This window comes from Atheta coriaria, unplaced genomic scaffold, assembly GCF_025399875.1.
Source record: "Atheta coriaria isolate IRGN ID8LTWV9N9 unplaced genomic scaffold, Caltech_Dcor_3.1 hic_scaffold_7_pilon, whole genome shotgun sequence".
Classification (NCBI taxonomy): domain Eukaryota; kingdom Metazoa; phylum Arthropoda; class Insecta; order Coleoptera; family Staphylinidae; genus Dalotia; species Dalotia coriaria.
Window position 1 is genome coordinate 1,377,233 of NW_027045449.1, and position 26,839 is coordinate 1,404,071.

General features: G+C 42.4%; 1 protein-coding gene and 1 long non-coding RNA gene across 2 annotated transcripts in view; both read left to right on the top strand.

Moving 5' to 3' along the window:
- Nucleotides 1–21,480, top strand: part of mib1 (mind bomb 1) — a 104,985-nt gene extending 83,505 nt beyond the window's left edge. Inside the window, exons 5-8 of the mRNA XM_065306924.1 lie at nt 19,620–19,839; nt 19,981–20,487; nt 20,549–20,875; nt 20,932–21,480. Coding sequence (XP_065162996.1) covers nt 19,620–19,839; nt 19,981–20,487; nt 20,549–20,875; nt 20,932–21,072 — 1,195 coding nt within the window. The 3' untranslated portion in view covers nt 21,073–21,480. The remainder of the gene's footprint in view (nt 1–19,619; nt 19,840–19,980; nt 20,488–20,548; nt 20,876–20,931) is intronic.
- A 242-nt stretch (nt 21,481–21,722) lies between these two features.
- On the top strand, nt 21,723–26,582 carry LOC135796060 (uncharacterized). Its single transcript, XR_010549228.1, has 3 exons — nt 21,723–22,135; nt 23,895–23,934; nt 25,973–26,582. It is a non-coding gene; the product is annotated as an uncharacterized lncRNA (long non-coding RNA).
- The last annotated feature ends 257 nt before the right edge of the window (nt 26,583–26,839 follow it).

Below are 26,839 nucleotides of genomic sequence, written 5' to 3' on the forward strand. Positions count from 1 at the left end.
AGTGCTACCACGTCTTTGCGTGCTCGAGGGTGCGCCAGATTTCTTTCTCTTAATGCTCGAAATAAATTTTAGGTGCAGTCTACGATATATTTAATGAAATATTTTTCTATCATAAAACCGTAATTGATCTCTTTGCACTTTTAAAAGCTGAAAATGAAACATCACAATGTTAAAAATGATTTATTACAATCGGTTTTACATTTTGTACTTTTGTAGAATTTGTAGAATCATAATAATTTGTTGTGTGTGCGTGTTTCTTTCTTTTTTCTCTGTTTCGGGGTTGCTCACTCACTTTATTGACGACGCTGGTGCACGCCGCGCTTTACGATCTATTAAACGTTATCGCGTCGTATTCTTTGTGCGCACGTTCCTCGTGTTGCGGCTTTTTAAACATCATAATCTTTAATATTTGAGCGTAGAAGGGATTTGCGCGTGTTTCGCGCTTTGAAACTCACACGCTCAGTGCGCCGGAGCTAATTTAAAAAGAACGCGCGCACGCGAGAAGCCAACCAGACAGACAGAGGAATTTTGGTTGGAAGTCATGTGGAAAGTGTAAAGTGTAAAGCGAAAACGCATCGCGTGTATATGTAGAGTTTGTATGTGTGTGTGGGTGTGTATGTGCGTACGCTGGCGGCGGCGGCAGCCGAAGACGTGCCCTGGAGATTCAGGATTCCCGGGCTCTTTCCGGGATAACACTCGGCGCCGCAACGCTTCGCTCTCTTTTTGCGCGGCGGCGGCAGCGGCGGCAGCCCGGCAGTGTGGTGGTTGTACATCGGGGGGCGCAAAAGCGCGCCGCCGCGGCGCGTTTGCTTCATCGCACGTACACCGGCGGAGGGGGGCGCTTTTCGCAATTCAGTCACGATTCTCATCTATGTGTTGCCGAGATAGACGACGACACACTGTCTACGTGCCGAATTAGAGCGGCGGCGGCGGCGGCGATGATCGTATGCTGTGTGTCTATGAAACGTAATCCACCAAAACGCAATGATTCGAAATATTTCTACTCACTGCAATCACAAAACGTTTTAAGGTTTTCCCTGAGAGAGAGATTGGTTTGCGAATGTTGCTGCGGCTGTGGAGAGCGCGCACAATGTTGTTTAGAATACGATACGCGGCCGACAGCTATTTTAAGGAATGTAAATTACACAAGTTTTCCGCCGGCATATGTGTGTGAATGTGTGCGCCGCGTGAAACTTAAATAGTTCGCCTGCGTGCCAGACGCGATGATGCTGTGCAGCCGGTTTCAACTTCGCCTTAATCGTGGCGGCGGCAACACAATCCCGCGAGTCACAGTCGTTCGCAATGTCAACCACAGCTGGTTGAAGGGGACCAAATAGAATTGAAATTAATTTGACCCGGATTCAACCAGCTAAAGCTATACATCGACACCTTTTGTTTGTGCAATCTTCTTTCTTCATCAATCGCCACACGAAGTAAAAATAATCACTCAGATTTTAACCGCACTGAAATATTTTTATTTTTATTTTAAATTCGGTAGCACATGTTTATTAAATATTAAACACGGTTGTTTTGATTTTAAAGTCAGATGATGATGATGATGATGAGTGGTGTGTGAATATTTAAGGTGTGTGGTGTTTTGATTATTCTCACTAACTTTCCCAAGTGCCTCGAGAGTGTGTATGGTGGTTGCGCGAGTGTTTAGCCGGCCGGCCGGGCGGCAGGGCGGCAGCAGTGGAGGCAGCAGCAGGCGGGCAGCCGGCCAGAGAGAGTATAGTCGACGCCGTGACGTCTCAACAAGGTCCAGATCTCGACTGAACGCCGCAGCTTCGCGACGCCTGACGTCGCGAGCGCCATGCGCACATCTCGGCACACCCACCCTCTCTTGCATCTTTCGCATTAACCCCGGGACACCCCGATTACCTATTCACCGGTTTGTGCGCGCCGCGCAGTTTCCCCCTGTTCTAGTTTCGCGTATTTCTTCCGTGCGTACATTTGATTTCTCACCGCTTCAAAACTTTACGAATTTCCACGCCAGTCGAAAGCTTAATTTTTTCCGCGTGCGTTTTATATGATTTCCGATCTTACCTGGCGTGACAATAGACTATAACATGCGTATATTTAGCGGTGTGGCGGCAGAAATAGATGCGTGTAACCGAGACCTTGCCCACAACGCACAACTTGGCTCATGAAAAAGTCGAAATATTTTGAAACTTTGATTCCGACGCTATTGCCAATTATGCACCGACTGATGTGTATTTTCCGAGTAGAAAATTGCGCAACATTCCATTTACCTGCTTTGTTGTTATCTTCGCGTCGAGTGCGCTATTGTTTTACGTTTTTCTCGCGATTCTTTCATAACACAAAATAGACGCCGGCGGCGCAAAACCAAACAAACGGAACGTCCTGCTTAAGCTGTTCGGGTGTTATTTTTCCTTCGGCTTTGTCTACGTCTTCGGATGAATTTATATGTGTCTATATAATTTACCTCCGGCTGCACTGAAGTTGGATCCGCATTAAAAAAATATCCGCACTTTTTCTCGCTGGGCGCATAATAAAAACTTGTTTACGAGCTTCAATTTTTTTTCTGTTTGCATTTGCAATGTTTACGTACTTGAAAAACTTTCAACTCAAATTTTAATAAATCCTCCATCTAGGTAGAGCTAGTAGATTAACCGTAAACTAAACTTACAATGTTGTGTGTATGCGTGCGCGGGTGCGGTGAGGTTGTAAATTTTTTTGTTTTTTCGTGGTTTTTGTCACTTGTCCGTCGCCGAAATGATTGGAAACTTTTCGTTTTACTTTCCGCGCGCGTGCTGAGTACTTCGCCTGATGTAGTTTGGCCAACATTAGAGCGTTAATAATGCAGTGTGTATTGTGGAGCGGCGGGCGATGCGAATTTCTGGCGTTTTCGGTGGATGGTGGATGAGAGGGCGAGCGTGTAGAGAGGAGGATCGTGTGACTGAAGCGGAGCCGCCGGGAACGGCCATGCTGCGCGCCGCCGCCAGCCGCCACCAGTCGCGCGCATGCCTCCTGCGCGGCGCGCCATGGAATTTTCAGCACGCAATCAAAACGATGTGATTTCCTGCGGACCTTGAAAGAAAATACATCAGCCAATATCACGCGAGCCATTTGTATTATTAAAATCTGCATATCGGCTTTTGCTCCACATCCGCGCGCGTACACCGCGAACCCCTTTATTTGCACATTGTGAGTGTTTCATTCAAGTGCGGATGCGCCGGGCTAACATTGATGTTACGCGCTTATGATGGAATCTGTGAGTGCAAGTAATTAGTTTTTAACTCGCCGATTTATATTGCCGCTGCGCATACGGGGAAGAGTAATAAAATGTCTTATAACATACTGCATCAGAGTAGACGCCGAAACGAGTTGAATATATTCATAATAAACTCGACATAAAACCTGCTGCGCGTAACAACGTCACATCCTCGCCGGTTTTATGGGATTATGATAAAACGAAAAGCTAAATTGCAATTATACCTTTCGGGTTTTTATCTATCGGGGGAGTCGCGCATACCTCCAGCTAGGAATAAAGCAATTAAATGAAGAAGTGGTCACCCTTTTTCACGCATTTCTTCTCTTCCGGTGGGGTTATTTCGTATTAAAGCGAGGAAATAAATTCAAGTTTATGTAACGGAAACTGATATAAAAATCTATAATTGCCAGCCATTAAACACATTCCTCTGCGTGCTCGCCTGCAAAGGATGAGCCACCCCTAGAAGAAAGATGTTTCACTGCGCATTTTACTCCGAATTCCTCTCTTCTCCCCGAGCGCTGTTTGATTCCTTTTCGCGCACTTAATTCTTCCGCCGGCCGAGATAAAGAAATGCACGCGATTAAACAATGTTGCTGACGAGGTTTTCTACTCCTTGAATCTTGCAAAACAACAAAATTTAAAGGTGCTGATGACCGGAATATTCGATAAATGAAATTGGAAGCGACTGGACTGCTGCCAGCGTTTGAGGGCGGCTTGGTTTTGGTTTTTAAATCCGTGTAACAATGCGGATTTACTCCCCGGACGCCTCCCATGGCGGTCGGGAAAACAAGTGGCGCGCCCACGCCACCCTTTTCCCGGCCGCACATGTGTACGCCGCCCCTGGATGTGTCGTAACGTATCTCAAAGTCGCGTCTAGTGAACTAACTGCTCCATCAACTCCGACCTCATAAGCCTCCCCATCACACGCCGACACACAAATATTAGTCGAGCGTGTAAACAACGATAAATTCTGATAATTCGCCGATGTGCAGATGCGTCCGCTGGGGAATGCTTTTTTCGATATTACCTGTACTCTCACAACACAACCCTCCTCTTCTACATACACCCTAAATTTTTCGAAATCCAGCGATGATATTAAATTATACGTAAACACATTAATTGCTAGATTATGTCTCCATTATCAAGGCGGGAATTAATGAGCCGGCGAAGATATTTCAGCAAATTGTCCACGTTTAAAGTATGAAACACTGCGCGCCGCATTATGGCACATAAAACACATTAAACTTAATTAATATATCGATTTTCATTAATATTTTCACAATTGAATGGTGTGGAAAGCGAATGCGCTCGTTTCGCAATAAAATTTACTACGAAACTTCTAATTCTCTTAGAAAATACAAGAAAACACGCTTAAATTATTAATTAGAATTATTATTCCCGGGAAAAATGTTTAAAATTACAATCGGGTTTGTATTTCTATGTAAATGATTCGCGATTACCCAAACAACAACGCACCAACAACAACAACAAGTAAGCAAACAAACAACACAATGTATAATTATACGCAAACTATAACTTTCAATTTATAGAGTTGGTCGCTGGGTTAACATACAGAGTGTTTGTGTAAATTTTAATTGTTTTGGCAAAATTTGCATTTTCCGCGATACGCATGGTGGATTGAGGTAGACCTCTAGGAAAACTCGTCGCTGAGTATTACAAGGGTAACACAACAGTGGCACACCTCTCTATTCGCTGGTTTCGACCCGAAAAACTTGTGTTTTGCGACGGCGCTTCGATTTTATTCAAATTCCGAGCGCGCACCGTGCGAAATACATTTGACTAATGTCGTTTTGAGGCGAAACTCGGCACGAACGCGCTGCGAGTCAATGGAAATCAAAATAAATCGCATTGCAAGCAGGGAGAGCTTTTTAGATTACCCTTCTTGTCATTATATTATATCACAAATTTAGTTGTACGTGTTTTTTCATTTTTATTTTATTTCTTTCCACTTAGAAATTAATTTTTGTGTATAAATCATAATTTTATGCCGAATATAGATTGAGCATGAATAGTATGAATATATATCAGCATGCCATATGATGGAGTGCTTCCTTGCGCGGCGTTTTTAAATGTTACGTGAATACCAACGGAAAGGTTATTTTAATAATTAACCTTAATAAAATGTAGTACGCGCGGCGGTTGTTCCGAAGTATGAAAAATCAAGGCGGGCGCGCTCGCATATGTAAGTTAATTAAAGCTCGTATTACGCGCGTGCGCACCCGTCGGGGGGCGGCAGCGGCGGTTTTTACCTTCGCCCGGTGCCTGTGCATAGAAGACTTCCTATTACGGCGTTTAGCGAGCGCGCGCGTGTGTGCAATGCAGTGCTGACTGAATATTAACGACTGGACTATAATTGCCGGCTGGAATTAGCATGACGAAGTAATTGCCGTTAAATTTAAACGCATTAAAACTTAACTTTAATTATAAATTTTACTGTCTTCCGCAGATGTGCTTCGGGTGGGTATCTGTTTGCATTTTGAATCAGTTTGTATCCGCCATAGATATTTATCCTTAGAGAATCCTTAAGAAGGAAAAGATATCTGATATTTATGTTGGGGTCAGAAATAAATTTTTCGATTTTCGTTTAAATAAACTACCGCAATCTGAATGCGAAAAACGGGGCCAAACCAATTTGATTATTGTTTATTATCGGGGTGTGCGCCCACGCCGATTCACACACATCAATAAAACTTACGCGCGCGCCGAGGGTGAAACATTGTTCATTTTGTTTGGCGAGCATCTCGTCCAACTTCGGCCATCGAATAGTGTCAAACGTCGGTCGGGATTTAATTGCCACGGCAACATTCCGTGTTTATTCAGATTTATTCCGCGCGCGCTGGCGGCGTTTTATTTACATTCAGAATGTAACACACACACACATACACAGGGATTTCTACACATCGAGTGCACGAAAGGTGATTGCCGCATTTATGCCGCCTCTCTCACGCGCGCTTTTTTCGGCGGGTGTATTTTTATCCCCTCGCAATGTTGTTGGCGTGAAGCGATGGAAATACGCGCATCGCATGCATGAGAGTGTTTTTCGAAAAGTTGCCGGGTTTTTTTTTTTCGTTCGTCGACACGCGGCCTGTACGCGTTTTTGGACAGAGGACAAGCTAATGCGCGTTTTGTTGCTTTATATTTGCATACGTGACACATCCAGTTGTGTGTTGTTATTGGTTCGTCGGGTGGTATTATAAAGTTTATGGTGTCATAAGTGCAAACATAGTCGCCGCGTACTCGTATAAAACGAGAGCACAAACAAACAAGTATGTACACATACTTGTAAAAACAAACCTGCCCACACCACTAGGATACTTGACTGACGGACGGACGACGGACGTAGCTAGTTTTACTTCTTATGTACGTATATGGGCGGTGGTAGTAGAGAATAAAGTTCATCGCCGTCGGTTTTCTTCAATTTGACGCAAATATCGCGATGAGAGATGAGCGCGAGTGACTGCATGACGGCGGCGGGGCCGAGAGCACTAGTGTCGTCGAATCGCATTTGCGCAATGACAGTTTGAACCCATCCAATATTAGGGGGATATAAAAGTCTTTAAGATACTGGATTCATCTCGCCGGGGCTTATATTTAGTGCGCTCTTGCGTTGCCGATATGGGTGTGTGGGGGTATGCGCCACCGCATCCCCTCATCTTTGACGTGTTGGTCTCGCCTAGCATAGATATCGCGAATCAATACCCGAACCGGTATCATCTTCTTTTATATACCCACTTAGCATACCGGGATCATCATGACAATAGCATTCTGGGGATGTGGATCATCAATAACAATTTCTCAAAATATTAATTCCTTGTCTTAAATTTAAAAAAAAAGTGCTTTTAATGTCGAAATTTGTAAAATTTGATGGGTTTATATTAATTTTTTCTGTGTAACGGCGAAAAATATTTTTATTTCAAGCAATTATGAGTTCGAATATTTTTTTAAAGACATGACATCGATGGTAACATTTGAAATATTGTTGTAATTATGCAACCCAACATCCATACAAATTGCAATGCAAGTTTTATAACTTAAGCACGATTTTTCAGCTAATTTGTTGGGGTGCACGTTGCGTTACTACAAAATCATTTAAACATAACACAAGTGAATACAACTGAGCGACGCGGAATTCATATTTAGACTTCAGGAAATATTTACCGGCATTTTTACTAAAATAATTGAGTTTATAATCAACTTACAAAAAATTAAACAAATGCGAATCCTCATAAAATCGCAGCATTTTTTTATTTTACGTATTTTACTTTTTTTTCTATCGGAACCAATCACTCTAGTATTCACTCGTTTTCGTCATCTGTATTTCTTTTACCCGCTTTTCTATGCCCCGTTTATTACTTTATTCTCCACCACTCGGTCTTATCTTGTCTGCTTGCTTGCATTCCTTTCAGAAGCAACACGATGTGTCCACGCATCCCTATACCTATTTATTCGTACACATCTCAGCTCTTCTCTTCTCCTTATGTGTGTTGTGTGTTGGCGCGTCGTTTAACGCGCCGCCCCCACAAAACCGCCAACTATATCATCACGCCAACCTCACATTCAATACACGCGCGCTCTGGCAATGCTTTCGGTGGCTGTGCGGCGCACGCTCTTATGATTTAATAAGGGTTTTCCTTAATTGAAAGGGAAAGGCAATTCATCATCGCGTTAAAGCTGCCCGAGCACTTCCGGCGGCGGCGGCGGGCGTGCGCGCGCAATGACGACGCTTAGTAATCCTTCAATGTCCTTGCGGCCGACTCACATAATTTACTTCCTTCGATTCACCTGACGCGTGCAACATTGCGAATCATTTGTGAAACCAACAGTAAAAAAAACCATACACACACAGTGAATGATAATTACAACTCTTCTTAATACCTCATTAAGTCAACAGTGAGAATGTATGCAATAACAAAATGACAAATCGCTTTCATTTCCGTGCGTCGCGAAAACTTTTACCATAACACATCCATCAAAAAGCGCACGGTTGACGTTTGCGCAACGCGGGTACACACAGAGCATTTTTAATAAGTTTTTTGCGTTTCGGTGCGTTTGCTAGAAACTTCACGCATATGTGTAGTGCAACGCAATCTTCATAGATGACGCCTGCTAGTTTAGTTTGGGATTATATTTGGATACATTGATGTGGCAGCTGTTGTGAAATATTAACACAAGTCTACTTTAAAGTTGTTACTGTCGGTTACAGCGCGCCGCGCTTAAAGCGATCAATCAAATATGCAAAATTTCCTAAATTGTAATGCAATTTTGAATTATATTCCAAAGTCGTTTCCTTCCTTCCGTGCGCTGCCGAAGAAGAAGATCCGAAACATTTAGCTTTTGTCTCGGGCCGGGCTGCCGGCGTTCAATCTGTTTACATTTTCGAAAGCTGTTTATTTATTTGCATTCGACAAAGCTGCTTCTGCAACAACTCGGTGCGTTCCGCGATTCGCATGCAGCGCATCGAGTCGACATCAAAAGAAAGATAAAAAGAAGGATTTATGTGAGACCCGCTATCAGAGGCGGCGCAGTGTCAGTCTTTTTCCGACTCTTCAGTGCGGAATTTTCATGAGAAGCTCTCGCGAGCTTTCTCTTGACATTTATAAAACACTTCGTTTGAATGTACAATTGCTGCGAGCAGACGCGGAAAAAGAAAATTTTTGATTTTTTTTTTTGTTGCGTTTTCAATTTGCGCGTTTGGCTTTTGATGATTTGTCGAACATTCCGTTGATTACTCGACGCGCACCCTGGATAGTTTGGAAATTAGTGAATGAAATGGCCGACATGGCGTTGGCGGGCGTACAGTTTGGTTGGTGCTATCTTTAGCCACATCGACGCTACCTAATCGACGCCTCACGCTCCTTTCATGCATCGCCTCGCATCTAGTAGATTCTCATACGAAAATATCCAAGGCAAAGGTCACAAATGAAATAATTTGTTTTTGCGTGATTCCGAGGAGTTTCATCGAGGATTCTTATAATTGTTGAGGGTGAACGCTCCGGAATGTTTGCGTCTTGCGATTCATTCGCATTCCTTGCATTCCAGCAACAACAAACACCACTATCATCTGTTTCCTTAGCAGGAGAGCAAAAATAGGATTTTCGTGAAAATTATAAGCAGGTATAGATGATATACGTGGTTGTATAGAAAGGTTTTTTTGCTCTTTTTGTGTGTGGAAAAGTGTTATTTGAAATGTGGGCCTCTGAATGAAATGCAATTTCACAACTTTTTGCGCCATGTCAGATTTAAGCGGCTTTGGAATAATTCGCTTGGAAATTTCGGTCGCGTGCTACAGGCAGAGCCGCGGCGCTGCCACCACCGCAGACCACACGGGTGCGGATTTCACCTTGCGCCCGCAACACCTTCCGCCGCGCTTGTTTTCTACGCCTGGCGCTCTTATTTGCCAAACTAATTTGTTAATGTACTTTGTGTATTACGCCGGCAGAACTAAAGCAAAAGCAATGCCTACGCTCAAACACATACGGAATAGATAGATACCTACGGATAGAATGACGCCCGTTGTGGTAATGCAGGATAGGCGAACAAATTTCCGGCGTGCATTTCCCTTTCCATTTGGCATGTATATATACCTTCACATGTACGCGGCAGGTTTGGCTTTCGACGTATCCGCCGTCGAATCTATTAAATATTTAGCGAGTCATCAATCTCGCTTAGCGCGCACTAATCAATTGTCAAATATGCAGATGTAGCATCTTTTATTATGATACAAGCGGTGCTCACTCAAATGTTACACGGCGGCTGTCATGATGCGCTAATAATATGTTTATCAGGTGTATGCTGAGTTGCATTATGCAATATTTTCTGCTGCGCATGCGCAGTGCGTTTTATTGAATTGCATCCGCTGCTACCGCTACCGCTGCCAAGATGCAATTTGCTCGTACTATTTCGTTCGAACAAACTTCGAATCGGATTAGAGATTATGTACTTAATTGATTACAAGAGACGCGATGTAGCTAGTGTGCTGGATGCGCCCCCAAAGCCCGAACGCATTCAGAATGGCGAATCAGACGCGATTGTGTTTCTTGCCCACTCTGTGCGATTGCCAGCCAAGCGTCAAATTCAGCCAGCGAAATGAATTGTCCTGTTATTTGCAACAAAAGGAGCACATTTCGCTCTCTCTGCGCGTTGTTTTTTCTCTGTGCGCGCGCGTTTTTAATGTTTGCGAACGTGTTCAAACGTCAAATTTGACTTGACCGCTCTGGGATGTTCATTAATTGAACCAATCAAGGGAGATTTTATGATTGCCGAAACAGGCGCGCATTTTTTCCCGTCCGCTTGCAATTTGTGTAATAAATAATTCCAATTATCCGTTCGCTGGACGTCGATGTGAACGAGGGGATTAATTTAATTGCTTTTTATTGGAAATCACAAGCGCGTGATTTTTCCTCTGCCGCTGCGAGTGAAAAACAACAACGCGAACAGATGCGGCTCTTCGCGTGCATGTCTAAGTTTAAATTTAAATGTAAGACGCGTCTTTATTTATTTATAACTCTCGCTGTAAGATATATCGGCGAATCTATTCGTGAATCGATCGAAAAACATGAAAAACTCAACGAAGACGTCATAATCAAATCAAATATTTTCCCATGACGTAATTTCAACAATTATACTGCCATTGCCACACACTTGCCTTTCGAAGTCTCCGCCGGAGAGGTTCACGCCTCGCGATGTTCATCTATTTGCGCTCGCGCGCGCGTGGCGCGTACATATGGAGCGCACCGGCTTCGACGACAAGACGCGTAACTGAATCCTCCTCGTGGGCACGTGGGGCCCACCATATTTAGCAGCCCCACCGCGCGCGCGCGCAACCGTGTATTAAATATCCTCTGCGCGCTGGCGGCGGCTATGTATAGCCATCATAACCACATACACACAGCACCGGCCGGCGGCTACTACTCATTGAATCCATCGGCACGCAATGGCCGATCTGTCACGCACCCTGGAATTAACTTCGGAGCGCGCTTCTTCATAACGCCATAACCCCATGATCCCTCGGCTTTGTTTTCACCGCTTGACTCTTGACGCCGCACAAAAACCAATCCCATTCAAATGTCATGCTGCTGCCACCACTAACACGCATAAGAATAAGAATACGAAAGCTGCGACTGAATGAAGTATAATTAATACCCACCCAGATAGGCGCGCCACTGCCTCCGCCGCCGCCGAGCCCAATCCTTGTGGCCAGATTTAGGGTGATGACATTGCGTTTCTCGCCTGCGCCTTTCAAAATTGCTTCCTTTTCCACCTCGCGCGCGCGGAGCTGTGGGGAGAGGTTATGCCTATATATATATTTATAAAATTATTATCGCCTCGTTTGTTATCGGAGGAGTGGAGGAGGGCAGTTGCCATGGTGATCTGGTCTCTTCGATCTAATTGCCCCATCAGTTGATGATCATTATGACGATTATATAGCGCGCAAACGGAGAAAAACATTCATTTCTTATTATCTCAGCGTTTTTTTTTTTCATTTCTTTCATTTGTGTTTTATTTCCGCTTCCTGGAAAATTAAAAAATACAAAAATTTGGTTTGGGAATATTTTGCTAGTTTTGCAAGTGCAAGCGACAATTTCTTTGATTCCTGATTAAGGGTGACGCGCGAGGGTAGAGGGTGTGTGACTGTGTCAGCGTCATTCATTCTCCTCGATGATTTATTGATACCTTTAGTAATTACTTGCTCTATATAACCCGATATCTTATTAGCGCATACATAACTAATGATAGATTATCCCTTAAGCGTCGTCGGCTACTTTTTGCGCTCGCTGTGTATTAATATTGCCTTCGTTGCCTGCTGATGCATGTGTTTTATGCGCACCGAGTGTGTTTCTCGACACTGTGAGTGTTCGCGGTTTATAAATACTTTCCGAACTAAATTTAATGATGATTTCTTGTATATGAACGCGTTCCACAGCAAATTCTAAAATTTCTTCTCTGAAAATCTTAAAAATATTTATTGGTAATTATTTAATAATTTTTTTTTAATATTATTTTATGTTTGTTAGTGTCTAAGAAATAACAAAAAAAGTAAAATTAATGCAGCCGCGAAACTCAGGCGTATGTTATCATAAATAAATATGATGGTCTTGATAAAAATGTTGGCCGCTGCATTTTTCATCAGCCGCGCCGCAAACTGCTGCCTCCCTCGGTGGCATGTAATATGAAAAGTCGGAATCATAAAGTGGGGTTATTCGTAGGGATGTGCGCGCACTCGTCGTCGCCTGCGTCCTTCGGCGGCGGCGGCGGCGTTGTTTTGTTACGCGGGCGTCGTGTTTACTGTTCCGCCGATGCGATGCGATGCCGGGCCCCCGCCTCCGCCATTGCGGTCTTCATGAATTACTTATGCTTATTTTCAGCGAAGAATGAACTTTTGTTATATGCGCGCGCGCGAGCTAAACATCTTATCCGTCCCGCGGCAAGACATTACGTCGGGCTTAATAAATTCCATAGGATTTAACAGCTCTTGTTTCGTCAACGATGTGAAACCTACGAAGGTTTTTAATTTTGCCTCATCACATTCACGCGTTGGAAACTTATATCCGCTGATATCAGATCTACGAGTAAATACGTGGTGTGTGTTGAGTTTTTTTTTTTTTTTTGAAGGGGTGGCGTATCCATTCGCTTAATTACGATATAATCTTGCGCGCGGTAAATCTTAGTGGAATTAAATACGTCTTTCTGAGATTTTGCGAAATCCTACGCTCGGGATGCTTCCAGAAAGATATCCAGCTGATAGAGGCGAGGAAATGATTCGATATCAAGAATTTGGCTGTGCACATTGCATCGTCGTGAGTGTGATTAAAACAATAGCGCGATCTTATCCGCTTTGTCGTCGTCGTCGTCGACGACGGTAATGTGCCAGGCGCCGGAGCCGAGGCCGGCCGTGGCTGCACCCCCGCGCTGTGGCGGTGGGTGCAGTCGATATCTGGAGTCAGCCGGTGCCCGGACCTCCATCGATTATTCATTATTTATACAAACGTTCTTATTATTCAGACGCGCGCTGCGCTTTCCTTTTTTACGGCCGCGAGGGGCGCAAAACTTGGACCGCATCTTCGAAAATATGACCAATACGCGAGATACGTGGCTCGCCGTTTTTATTTTTTGCGGGGCTAAATATATCTATAGATCTAGTTCGTTTATTCGTCACGCGGCGCGCCGGTGGGCGGATGAGCAGGATACAGCAGGATGGTTTTGTTACCAAACTAGCTCGCAGGCCGCCGCCTGCCATCACTTCCACATCAAGTTTTTTGCCGCCTTTACTCGCCAATTCTTTTCGTATTGACGCGCTCGGACTTGCCAAGTTCCGACTGTCGGTTGCCGTCTTTTTTGTTCCGCTGTATCGGTCGTTTGGAGGATTAAAAGGAGAAGAAATGTCGGCTTGGGGATTATTCGCGTACGTTTCGGGGGTGTAAATTCTATGGGGATCGAGTGGCTGATTATAATGCCGGCTGCGATCCGCACGGTTCATCAGCGATGTTTGCTATGGACGACGCGCCGCTTCTCCCGCAATAAACTTTCCTGCGCGCTGCCTTTTTTTTCGTGTTGCCACAAGCGGCGAAGAAGTAAACACTCGTCATTGATAAAAGGTGACATCTATACACTGCGTATCACACAATACAAGAAAAACATAAAAATTTTGATTTTTGAAAAAAAATGTTTATGACGATCATATGTCACGTTTTGTTTGTGCAAATTGACCGCCCTCAGTTTACGATCCGTACAACAACAATTGACACGCCTTGTCGTAAATAAAATCAGCACAAAACAAGTGCGGCGGGTTTATTATCCGCGCGCATTGCTTTATAAAAATTTATCGATGATATAAAACCTTGGCGCGAAATTTTTATTTTAGCGTATTCGTTAGGTGGATCTAATGATTACCATCCCTGGATTGTTGAATTATTCACGCTGATCTTTTTCGATTCAACGCTCAATACAGCGCAAACATTCGCAACCGCAAAAATGATGATAGCGCACGACCGGTAAATATTTGTCATTAATTATTTGCGATTCAATTCCGCGTGTACAATAATAATTTCGATTGTCTATGTTGTCTATGACTTCAATTATGCGCGATTGCGAGTGATTTTAATGTGCGCGCTGTTTGTGAATGGGTTAAAATATTGATGTAACAGCTGGTCGCCATGGCGGTTTTTATTTTTTCGCTTTCCGGCTTCCGGCGGCGGGGGAATTTAGGCTTGCCCCGGTATTAAGTCATTTTTCACATTGAATTTCCCGAACGCTCAGATAAGATATTTTGACGTTGCTGTTTTTGACGAATCGACAAAGTGTTATTGGCTGAATAAATCATTCCTCCCCCACTTTATATATATAGGTACACGCGCGCGCGCTGCCACCATCCCCAAAAATATCACAAACATTCGCATTTATCTAACCCATTTACCCGCTCGTATCTTTCCACTTAAACTCGTCCTGATGGAAAGTTTTCGAATTATTTTTTCCCCATGCACATACTGATTTCTATCGCTCTGATTGCGATTGCTATTACTGCGCGACCGAAAACATACCATTCGCATTGTAATGAGTACGCGTTTTAATTGAATTTAATTAATTGACCGTATAGCGCGCAGTGCATTGTGCGCTTTTAATTTGTTTACTCGCGATCCGGACGCGAATTGAAATTAATGTTGGGCATATAGGGGTCGTTTGATGTCCGAAATAATTAATAGGTAACCAGGCGGTGGCAAATTTTTGTCACATTGATAAATGACGCCTGACGGCTCAGTGGTGGTGGTTGCCTTTGTAACTTTTGGACGCGACACACTTAACCCCAAAATCGGCGACGACAGCAAACAACCGGGTACAAAAAGTTGTACACAGCAACCAGCAGCAGCAGCAGGCTGTGTTGTCCGCATACTACCGGTTAGCATAATGGATACTATAAATAAATTCCGGCTGATCGAATGTTGTTTGCCGAGCGAAAATGTGTTTTGGCAATCGTGCACTGTCGATAAATTGAAATTCAGCGCGCGGCGGAAATCGATAGGATCAAATTGTATTTCGGTAAAAATCGACTAATTTTGCCCGTTTTCTAAAAATGTTTCACCGTGTGACATTTGGAACACGCACTCCGGGTGTAAATATGAATGGGGTTATGCCACGGCCGCTCCGAAAATGTTAATATTTTAAGGCGGAGGCGGCAATTCGCTCGCCGCCAAACTAGCAATCAATATCGCACGGCTGGGCAAAAATAAATCCCAACTTCTGCGATTCTTTCCGATCGCGTACACGTCCGACCAAGTCGTCGTCGTCGTCGGGGCGCGTCGTTTATATCCAAAGTTTTTTAATAGTCAACGCGCCGCGTGCGACGACTATCTCTTTTCTTTCGCCCCCTTCGAGGCAAACTTCTTAATGCTCGTGTTTTTTCTGCTTCGTGTTGGTGCCACACGACCGGCTTCGATCTAGGCTAGCGAAACGAAAAAAGCGGACGAACGAACGAAGCGAGGAATGAGAAGTCGAACCTGGGGACCATAAAAAATACGAGTCACATCGAGGAACGATCAAACCCCAGATCACGACTGGAAAGTAATACGTTGTTAACATGCGATGTAATAAAAAGCCAATAATTTACCCTTTTAAAAATAGTTAATTTCGACTGCGGGGAGCGACGCGCATGCGCGTCGGATGATTTTAAACCGGTTTTTTTTTGGAAGCAAAAAACATACTGTATGCGTTGGCCTCGCGGAAAGAAAAGTTGAAGCGCGCACGAAGGAAACTTTAAACTGCCGGTGCGCGCACCACACGTACACATTTCCTCCTCGCTGATGCAGGACGAAGCCGGCCGGTATGCATGTCACGCGCTCCTGTCTCAGCACTCCTCTTTTGGAAATTCGTGTGCGGAATCCACCCGTCGGATAATCTATCAGTAGCTTCCTCCGCTTAACAACCACGATTTAAAATAAAATGATACAAAGCGTTCAAAGCGCGTTAACTAACGCCGTTTCTTCGGCGTAGCGCTGTGTGGAAAGAATGAAAAGCGAGGGCGAGCAGAGCGGGACTTTTGGATTGAAGGAAGTGTGTCGCGCCTGCACACCCCCAACACAATCAAACGAATGCCGGGGCCGAGGCAAGCGCACGCAAACATATCGTTCGTTATACGAGTTTGGCTCAAAGTTCCTACGTCGGGGGGCGGCGGCAGCGGCGAAACAGATACCGAACGAGAAATCGCGCATTATATCGCATTTTCGAGCACCGGCCCGCTTCTTTTATGCGGCGCTAAAATAAAATGGAAAATCAATTCCGCTTTAATTAAACATCGCATCGCACATACTCGGATGAAATTTTATTTCGAGGATAAATAAGCGGAATTTTTAATATACGTCCAAACACACTCCAATTGATGTTTTATTTATTTTCGGCTGCTTGGAAAATCGACAAATCTTAATTCGCGGCAGCGCCGGCGGCCATGTTGAAAGCGCTGAATTTGGCACGAACAGTTTCGTCCAAATACGACGATAATTTATGTTGAGGGGGTAGAATGGTAGAATTCGTTTCCTGTTTTAGCTGGTGAATTTACTGTTTCCGTAATTTACATTGTCCTCTCCGCGGTGCGCTGTGCCACACAGACTCATTCGATGCATTTCTATATGTTGTCGGCGAGGGCGGCGAGCAGCAGTCGCGCATTGCTGGAGAGCGTGCGGGAATAAGGTTGGAATAGTTTCGAATAACAACTGCGCTGTGCGGCGAGGAAATTTATGCAGTGTTATTTAAATTGTTTACCTGAAAGGGTGTCAGAGATGGAAGGAGAAGATATAGGAATCTAAATTCGCATTTTTTCTATCATAATTTACATTTTAGAATGAACACACACACACATACACACTTGCACCGGATACCGCCATTTTAAAAGGCGCGCGCTTGCGCAGTAGAGTCAACGCCATATAAGGTCCGGATCACTCTTGAGTTTCACAACATTCAATTCTATACGATTGGCGCTGTGTGTGTAATGAAATTGGTTTTAATTCATTCACTAAGTGTACGAATTAATGACGAACATAAACAGGCTGTGTGTTCACTAGCAGCTACTGTTCTTGTCGGCGATGCATGTGTATTTCACTTCCTGTAGGCTGGCAACCAGATGTATTATGCTGAAGCACCCGGCGATCGCTCCATACTTCTTTACATTCCATAAGTCTTAAACACTACGGGAAGTAAGGAAGTACGGAACTGCGCGGGCTGCTGATCTTCTCAGAGTTGCACAATCCATTTCACAGTGTGTCACTTTGCGTTAAAAATGCATCGTATGCAGAAAAGTGATGATGGAATTTATGCGAGTCACTCGTGGCCCCGGATGGCCCTCAGGTAGTAGTACTGGTAGTAGTCGATGCTAAACGGCACTCCCGAGAGTCGGACTCTGCACGTCGACGATGATGAATGGTCGAGGAAAGACTAAGAAGCATTCACCGGCGACGAGATTCGCCCGGAGACTGAGCCGAATGCACCCTGCATCCCGAAATTAGTGTAAACTTGCCTCTTGGGTTGTAGCTGAAGTCTAAAAATGGACCCGCGAATGCGATTGGTGTGACGCCATACAGCCAGTCCCTCTTCCCAAATTTGTCTTTTCCTAAAATAAACCTGCCGCTGGCTAAGCGCGCCGCGCCGGCGAAACCCCGGCATCGATGCTTTCTTGGTAATTATAGGGAACATATGTGCGGTGTTAGCACATGTGTCGGCCTATCCCTATCCCTTCTATACTTGACTTAAAAGCTGACCTGCGTTCGTGACTTGCGTGCGCTCCGCATTCGGCTAAATTTAAATTCGAACGGTAAAAAATGAGCATCGGGTCGGGAAGGAAACCGTGTGTGTTACTTCACTGCGATTTCGCTGCACCAGCACCACACGCCACTTATACGTACATGCGAGCCTCCATTCGTCCATCTTGCGTTTGGACAAATATACATATCAATTGCATCCAGCGGTCACGATGGAGCCGTTTGCTTACGTATGACTCATTTCAATAATATTGCGATGATCTAAACGTTGCGATGCAATTATAGACCAAGAGCACAGCACACAGCACACGACTTTTAACTTGAAGCCGCAAGCCAACAACACATGGGAATGACCACAATTTCGGTCGAAATCACACGATTTCATAGCGTTGCGCGCTTCGTGCGCATATTGACGACTAATGAATAAATATAAACTGAACCGAAAGGTCCGGTGAAGGTCTAAAATGTTAAAACAATTGTTCGCTTAATGCATCACACGCGCAACTATTACTTACACACGTATACTCGCGCTCAGCTGCAAGTTCACTTACGAAACAAAACACAGCATTTTTCATCGATGAGCACATTTCTTTTTAAATAAAACACATTTTAACAACGTTTAGCGTTTTAGCGTTTAAAAGAGTGTCTATTATTAAGCCGGCAAACATCCCGTCCGAGAGTGTATATCCATCCAAAACAATGCACTTCTATTTATAAGTTGTTTTAACTTTGTCGAGTACCTATCTATTTATAATGGGGAATCGAGTTGAGTTGTAAATTCGAACGTCGGGACGCGCGGCAGCAGCCTCCTACTAAGTTTGAAATATTATACGCGCTGGAATATTCGATGCGTGCGGCTGCTGGGCCGTCTCCTAGCCACTGGTGGTATTCTTTTTACTTACGCATTTAGAGCGCGAGCGATGTGCGAGAGGAGGCGCAATGGCGGCAATGGCAAATGCTTATTATTTCGCTGCTGATGCTACTGCGCTGCGCGCTCTGAGCAACAGCCGCGCCAGTTATCTCCCACTGACACATCTGGATAAATAAGACCCTATCTTGTATATTGTACACACACGTACGTTCGACACTGAGGCCCCTACATGTGTGTGCATGCGGCACTGCTTCATTTTCTCTGCATATTGTAACGAAAAGACGCGCACTCGACGACGACGCGACTAAATTATACACACGACGCCACCGCGTTCACGACTACTGAATGTGGTAGCAGCAACGCAGGCACACATTTCGGAATGAGAGACAATAAAATAAATAATGTCCAATGTGTAATTACTGAATTCGCGCTATCTGGAGAATGACCTTAAACTACACGAACGTATAGTTTATCGCGCCTTGCATAATATTTACTAACAATCTAATTTCATCATTTTGTTTCTTTTTTTACTTATTATAAGAAAGTTCTTTCAATGCACTTTCGCTTTTTTTTTGTCGCTGTGAATTTATAATTCATCGACGCCATGGTGAATTCAATGTAAAACTAACAGCTTTGATGTGCTTTGTGGCCTCCTTGAAAATTTTTCATTTCTAAAGTAAACACATAATCCGACTATTTACGATAAAAACGGAAGCGCTTAAGTGATGTTGTTCTGCTCGCTTTTTTCCAGCGCAATGAAAATATTGCTGGCGAAACTACCGAGGCCGTGGATCGTCGACGAGAAAAAAGATGACGGATATACTGCGTTACACTTAGCCGCATTAAATAATCATGTGGAAGTTGCCGAACAGTTGGTACTTAATGGAAAAGCCAACATGGATCTGCAGAATGTGAATTTGCAAACCGCCCTACATCTCGCCGTCGAGCGTCAACACACTCAGATCGTTAGGGTAAGCATCGCGCACTGGGGGCGCGCCGATGGTGTTCAAAAATCGCTAAGCGTCCTCTCATATGTGCCTCTATACTTTGTTTACCTAGATGTATAAGTACACGGCGATGAGCGCACCCTAATGTTATCAAATATTTATTAGCTTTTAGTGCGAGAAGGCGCCAATTTGAATATCGCCGACAAAGATGGCGACACGCCACTGCACGAGGCGTTGAGGCATCACACGCTGTCGCAATTGCGACAACTGCAAGATGTGCAAGACGTCGGTAAGCTGCTCATGGGTTTGGGGACGCAAGGGTCGGACAAGAAGTCGTCGGCGAGCATCGCGTGCTTTCTGGCGGGCAACGGCGCCGATTTGACCATTAAAAACAAGAAGGGACAAACGCCGCTCGACCTCTGCCCTGATCCCAACTTGTGCAAGACGCTCACGAAATGCTACAAGGAGAAGCAGAGCGGCGAAATGGATATGGGTCCGCAATGCAATGTCAACCAAAATCTTCCACCCGCGATGGACGAATGCTTGGTGTGCTCGGATGCCAAACGCGACATGATATTCCAGCCATGTGGGCACGTTACGTGCTGCTCGGCATGTGGTCCCCGAGTGAAGAAGTGCCTCATCTGCAGAGAGAATGTATCAGCTCGAGTTAAGGTAAAATTCTTATTTCATCTTTTTCTAGTTTATACAAAAACTAAACTTGTCTTTGTTTTAGATCGAGGAATGTCTAGTATGCTCGGACAGGAAGGCGTCGGTATTGTTTAAGCCTTGCGGTCACATGTGCGCCTGTGAATGCTGCGCGCAAATTATGAAAAAGTGCGTCACTTGCCGGTCGCACATTGAACTCATCATACCCATGACAATATGCACGGGCGGAACGGGAACCATATCAGAGGTGAAGAATGAGGTTGAAGTGGAACCTATCAAGCCTTCTACCAGTGACCCGGGTGCCGCACAAGGACCAATTATGAATAATGGCAGTCGTGATTCCAATAATGATCTGCAAAAGTTGCAACAACAATTGCACGATATTAAGGAACAAGTAGGTGACTGTTGTATTAAAGGCTTTATGGAAATTAATTTGTTTTCTGTTTTTAGACCATGTGTCCGGTGTGCCTGGATCGTTTGAAGAACATGATATTCCTTTGTGGACATGGCCTGTGTCAAATGTGCGGGGATCAAATGACGGAATGTCCGATTTGCCGAAAGGCTGTCGAGAAACGTATTCTTTTATATTAAGATGCTAATTGATAAGGCGTAGATTAATATTTACTTAGTTAAATGAGGGATTTTGATCATGAAGCAACTCCATTTTGGTAATTGTACATGCTAGTGTATTGAAGTTATATTATTTGATTAGGTGCGTTTATATTATGAGTAATTTTTCTATTGGATCAACCGTTTGCTTTTTATTATTATTGAGTAAGTTCGTGTTTCATTGTTGCTTTGTTTCATATTATCATTTTTACAAATGCAATATAGTCTTAAGGAACTACATTAACTACAGATAAATGTTAAATTGTTATCTATTCCAAAAATCTCATGATCCATTTCGAATTGTTATTATAACATTTGTAGTCAAATTTTGTACTTTGTTTTAAGATGTAACTCAATAATTTATTTAATAAAACACATTTGTCTAGTTTATGCGAAGGGGCATAGAAAAATTAGAATTAGAATTCGGTAATGCATTGGGTGACACCCAAAAATGAATAAAAGTTCATTTAGTTTATAATATGTTATGTGTTTTGTTGCTAAATATCAATTAATCTAAAAATAATTCTATAAAACAAGCCAAGATGGCGCTGGAAGACATATATTTGCATTAAATTCTAAGCGGACTTATCAGTGCCAGTTGTTGGTTGGCCTTAAAAGGTAACGTACGTGTCCGCCGTGCAAGATCTCGCGAATTGGCGCAGCAGGTTTTGTTTTTTATCTGCTATATCTATTTGTTTACGTCCATGAGACGATGTGCCGTCGGAACTCACACTCTGCATGGAACTTCAGTGTCTTGCATTTGCACAGTCGCGAATGACTTACCGCCGTCGCTGTCACGTACCTGTGTCGAAGTGAAATTACGAGTATATTCTGTGGTCGATTACTATATGTACTTCTTTCGCAAGTTCCGATAGCGATTAATTCGGTACATCGTGTTATATTCGATCACGTATAAACGCCATGTAATAATAACAAATGTGTCGTGTTATTTAGAGTGTGTGCAATGTTGGAGAACGTGAAATTATTCGCTTTCGACTGTTGGATGTTATGGATCACAAAGATTGTCGCGCGAGCATGTTACCTAGTAAGTAAATCTTATTTTAAAACAAGTTTTTTTATCTGGCTGTGTTTGATATGGAGTATTGTAGTGTCGTGCATTATTTACATAGTATTATTTTGTTACAGTTCTTGCCTTAGATGGCAGGCAGTTATTGTTATACGGGGTATTTTGTCACAGTATTATCTATTATATATGCCTATTTTTTAAGTTTACGCATGAAATGAATTGAATCATAACAATTTATCACACATTTTTGTCGGGTTCCATTTGCTTTTAATGTTTGCATAAAGATTTCTAAAATCCCAACAAGCATAAACACCGCGCTGCATCTCACGCCGACGTGTTTCACTAATGCATGCAAACTAGTTTATGTTTGTTTACGTTTTGACCAAGATTCTATATTAGGACAATAGTTCTGAAATTACATATAATTAAATTTTTATGATTCCGAATCGGAGTCACTTCTACCGCTATCTTCGTACGGTGCCCTGAACATAAGTCACTCCTACCGCAGCCCTTGACGGTGTCCTCAATGGGCGTCACCTCTACCGCTTCCTTGGTACGGTGCCCTGAATGGGAGTCATTTCTACCGCTAGCCTATATATATATATATTGAAAATATTGAAAATACTTATCAACTTAAAAATATTCAAAACACATTTATCAAATATATGTGTTTTATATGTTTTAATATTTTCAAAGGTTAGATGGCACTACGATGTACGGTTTTGCATTAAATATTGCTTGTTGGTGGTAGTGAGTGCACACCGTGTCCGTGTGCGATCACGCGATTTCGCGCAAGAGATAAGTTTGTTTACCTGCAGGTATCGAATCTTTATTTCGTGGAATCAAAACACAGCGTTGCTGTTTGTTATATTAGCATCGTAAATTTAAGCAAATATTCTTCGATTCATTCATGAATATAACTCACAATTTTATATTAATTCTAATAGTTTATTATAAAAATTATCAAGAATGCAAAACATTTTTATTATCAGCAGATCACTAAAGCAGATATCACTTAAATATTTTATGTAAAATCTGGCACTCTCTCAGCATAAGAAATCAGAATTATGCAAATCGAATTTTAATTTTTTATAACCTTTACTAATCTAAATTTCGAAACTACTGTATCATTTATAGATGACAATAGCATGGACTAAAAATTGTAAAATAAAGTTGTATTGTTTATTTCTATATGTATCGGCAAGCGTGGGCATTCGGCACCAGAATTGTGTTTGTTTTGAACACAATTCACACTTTCTTATCGCATAGCCGTGTGTCGTCGCTGCCAGCACCTCACGCCGCATGTTGCTGCATCTTAGTTTAGTTTTGATCCCAGGTAAAGTGTCAAATGCAATTCGTACACAAGGTCGCGTGCCGCCAACGCGCTGACGGATTTGCGCATCTATTGCAATTCGCACATAAGGTCGCGTTCGGCCTTGCGCACCTCTTGCTTTCTTATCATAAACTGCCTCGTCGTTGCTTACGCAGTTTGCAGCTAGTTTCGTGCCGGTCTCTGGTTGATCCAGACGTATTTTGCGCGACTCGTATAGTTTATCCGGAGTTCTACTTTCCAATTCGTATTATATTTGTAACTTTAGTAACTTTACTACAGTTATTTATTATGTGCGCGTAAGTGTTCGTGGCCATGTTGATTTATTTAAAATTTGGACGACCCATCGTGCTGATGTTAGTAACTTTTAACTTAACAGCACAGATTGTTTGTTTTTCTCCTCTGTGTGAATATAATATTACTTATGTTTTCTTTTTTTATTTACAGTATTTGCCGAGGCTTGGAGTCTGATGTTCTGCATTAATTGGTAAGTTTATAATTCAATTATATATTTCGTTTCATTTTCTGTGTCGATCATTACTTTGCATTTACGTTTTTTTTGTCGTGGTCCACAGCGTTGTGCAAAGCCTTCTACTAAAGCGTTAGCATTAAATAGTTAATTTTTTTTGTTATTAGGAGTAACGTCTTACAAACTTGGGCGCGGGGTCCAAATATGCATAATTAAATTCTATATCCGGTTGTATTAAATTATTGCAAGAAAAGCGCTTATACGATACGATTTATGATTTAATATTGGAAACAAACTTGTAAAACGCAGCATAAGAAATCAGAATTACACACATTGAATTTTAATTTTTCATTACTTTTTACCGCTAACCTCGTACGGTGCACTGAACACGAGTCACTTTTACCGCTAGCCTCGTACGGTGCCCTGAATGGGAGTCACTTCTACCGCTACCCTTTTTAAATTATTTTTTTCGTTTATTAGATTTTCAATTTAACTCGTTTATCTTCTAGAGAATTAAGAATATTCAATCCGTACTTATCTATTGCGTTTAGTTTCTGCAAAAAATGCGTTGCCATCTCCTCGTGCCGAAAGTTGTATACTCGTATTCTGTGCGTTGTAGTACTCGTTGCGCTAGGAATTACAGTTTTTTTAGTATAACACGCGAATGCCGTATCACAATAAGTTCGGAATAATTTCAGAAAATTTCATCTCTCAGATTTCCGTTTTAACTAGCCTATCTTATAGAGAATAGTCCGTAGATTAAGATGCTGCTATCTGATCCTAATTATCTCTTTTAGTTTACGAGATATTTGCAGTTGAATTGAACAGGCAAAAATTGAAAAATGTCACTTTTTAGCACTTTTAGTCGCGTTTTTCGACCTTTTACTGTAGGAAATATAATTATTTTATATTTTTATCTGATAGAGAATCTTCCAATCTTTCATAATCAACAATTCGTTGGTAGCTATCTCTTTTAGTTTAAGAGATATGAATTTTTGAAAATCGTCGAAAAAAAGTATCAAGCACCCCCCCTTGGCAATTTTTTCTTTAAACTTAAAATTTCATCCCTCAGATTTCCCTTTTAACTATCCTATCTGATAGAGATTAGTCCGTAGATTAAGACGCTGTGATCAGATCTTAATTATCTCTTTTAGTTTACGAGATATTCGCGATTGAATAAAATCATCAGAAATTGCAAAATGTCACTTTTTAGCACTTTTAGTCGCGTTTTTTGACCTTTTACTGTAGGAAATATAATTATTTTATATTTTTATCTGATAGAGAATCTTCCAATCGTTCATAATCAACAATTCGTTGGTAGCTATCTCTTTTAGTTTAAGAGATATGAATTTTTGAAAATCGTCGAAAAAAATATTAAGCACCCCCCCTTGGCAATTTTTTCTTAAGACTTAAAATTTTATCTCTCAGATTTCCGCTTTAACTAGCCAATCACATAGAGAATAGTTTTTAGAATAGTCTCTGTGATTTGTTCCTATTTATCTCTTTTAGTTTACGAGATTTTCGCCATTGAATAAAATGGTCGCTTGCCTTCAACGTCTTTGCGCACCTCTTGCTTTCATATACTCGTATTGTCGCGTCGTAGTTTACGCAGTTTCGGCATGCACTATCGGTGGATTGCAGCCAGTTTTGTGCCGGTTGCTGTTTAACCCAGTTGTGTTTTGTGAGACTTATATCGTTTATTCGGACTTCAATATTCCAAATTCGTGTTATACTCTAAACTCAATCGACTATTTATTTGTTCTTTACGACTATAGTCATTTGTTTAATGTTAGGAAATGTTGGTTTTTGATCGCGTTTGATATGTATATTACAAGTCACGTGACAGTGGATTTGATAACATTCTTCACTCGGCGTTGTGTTTGATGGTGTCTGTTACTAAATTAATCGGATATATATCGCCCACCTTAAGAAAGATTCATCAGGCTCGTGTAAGTATTGTGTTTGCTGCACAGATTGTTTATTTTGTGTTGATTGTTAATTATAACATAATTCAAATGTATGAAATATATTTGTTTTAATTAATGTTTTCGTTTAGTTACAGCATTCGTTGTGCCTGGCAGCCCGATAACCTGTGCACTGGTATGTTTATAATTCAATTATATTTTATAACACGCGAACGCGGGGTCACAATAAGTTCGGAATAATTATCCCAGATGCAAAATGTAATTTTGTATATCCCTGTATTGAAATTTATTGGGACAAAATTCTTTTACGCAAGTTATATTGAAAGTTGTATGTGTGCGCCGTAGTACTCGTTGCGCTATGAAATGTAGTTCTTTGACATAACACGCGAACGCAGTGTCAGAATAAGTTCGGAATAATTTTCCCAGATGCAGAATTTAATTCTGCCTCTCCCTGTATTAAAATATATTGCATGAAAATTTCGTAACTCGAGTTAAATTGAAAATTGTGTGTATACGCACTAGTACTCGTTGCGCTAGGAATTGTAGTTTACCGCTACCCTGGTACGGTACCCTGAACTCGAGTCACTTCTACCGCTACCTTCGTAGGGTGCCTTGAAAACGAGTCATTTATACCGCTACCTTCGTGCGCTAAGAATTGTAGTTTTTTTGACATAACACGCGAATGCGGTGTCACAATAAGGTCGGAATAATTTTCCCACATGCAGAATTTAATTTGGCATCTCCCTGTATTAATATTTATAGCAAGAAAATTCCGTAACACGAGTTATATTGAAAGTTGTGTGCATACGCACTAGTACTCGTTGCGCTAGGAATTGTAGTTCTTTGATATAACACGCGAACGCGGTGTAGCAATAAGTTCGAAATAATGTTCCCAGATGCAGAATTTAATTCGGTCTCTCCTTATATTGAAATTTTTTGCGAGAAAATTCCGTGACCCGAGTTATAATGATAGTTGTGTGTATACGCGCTTGTAGGTA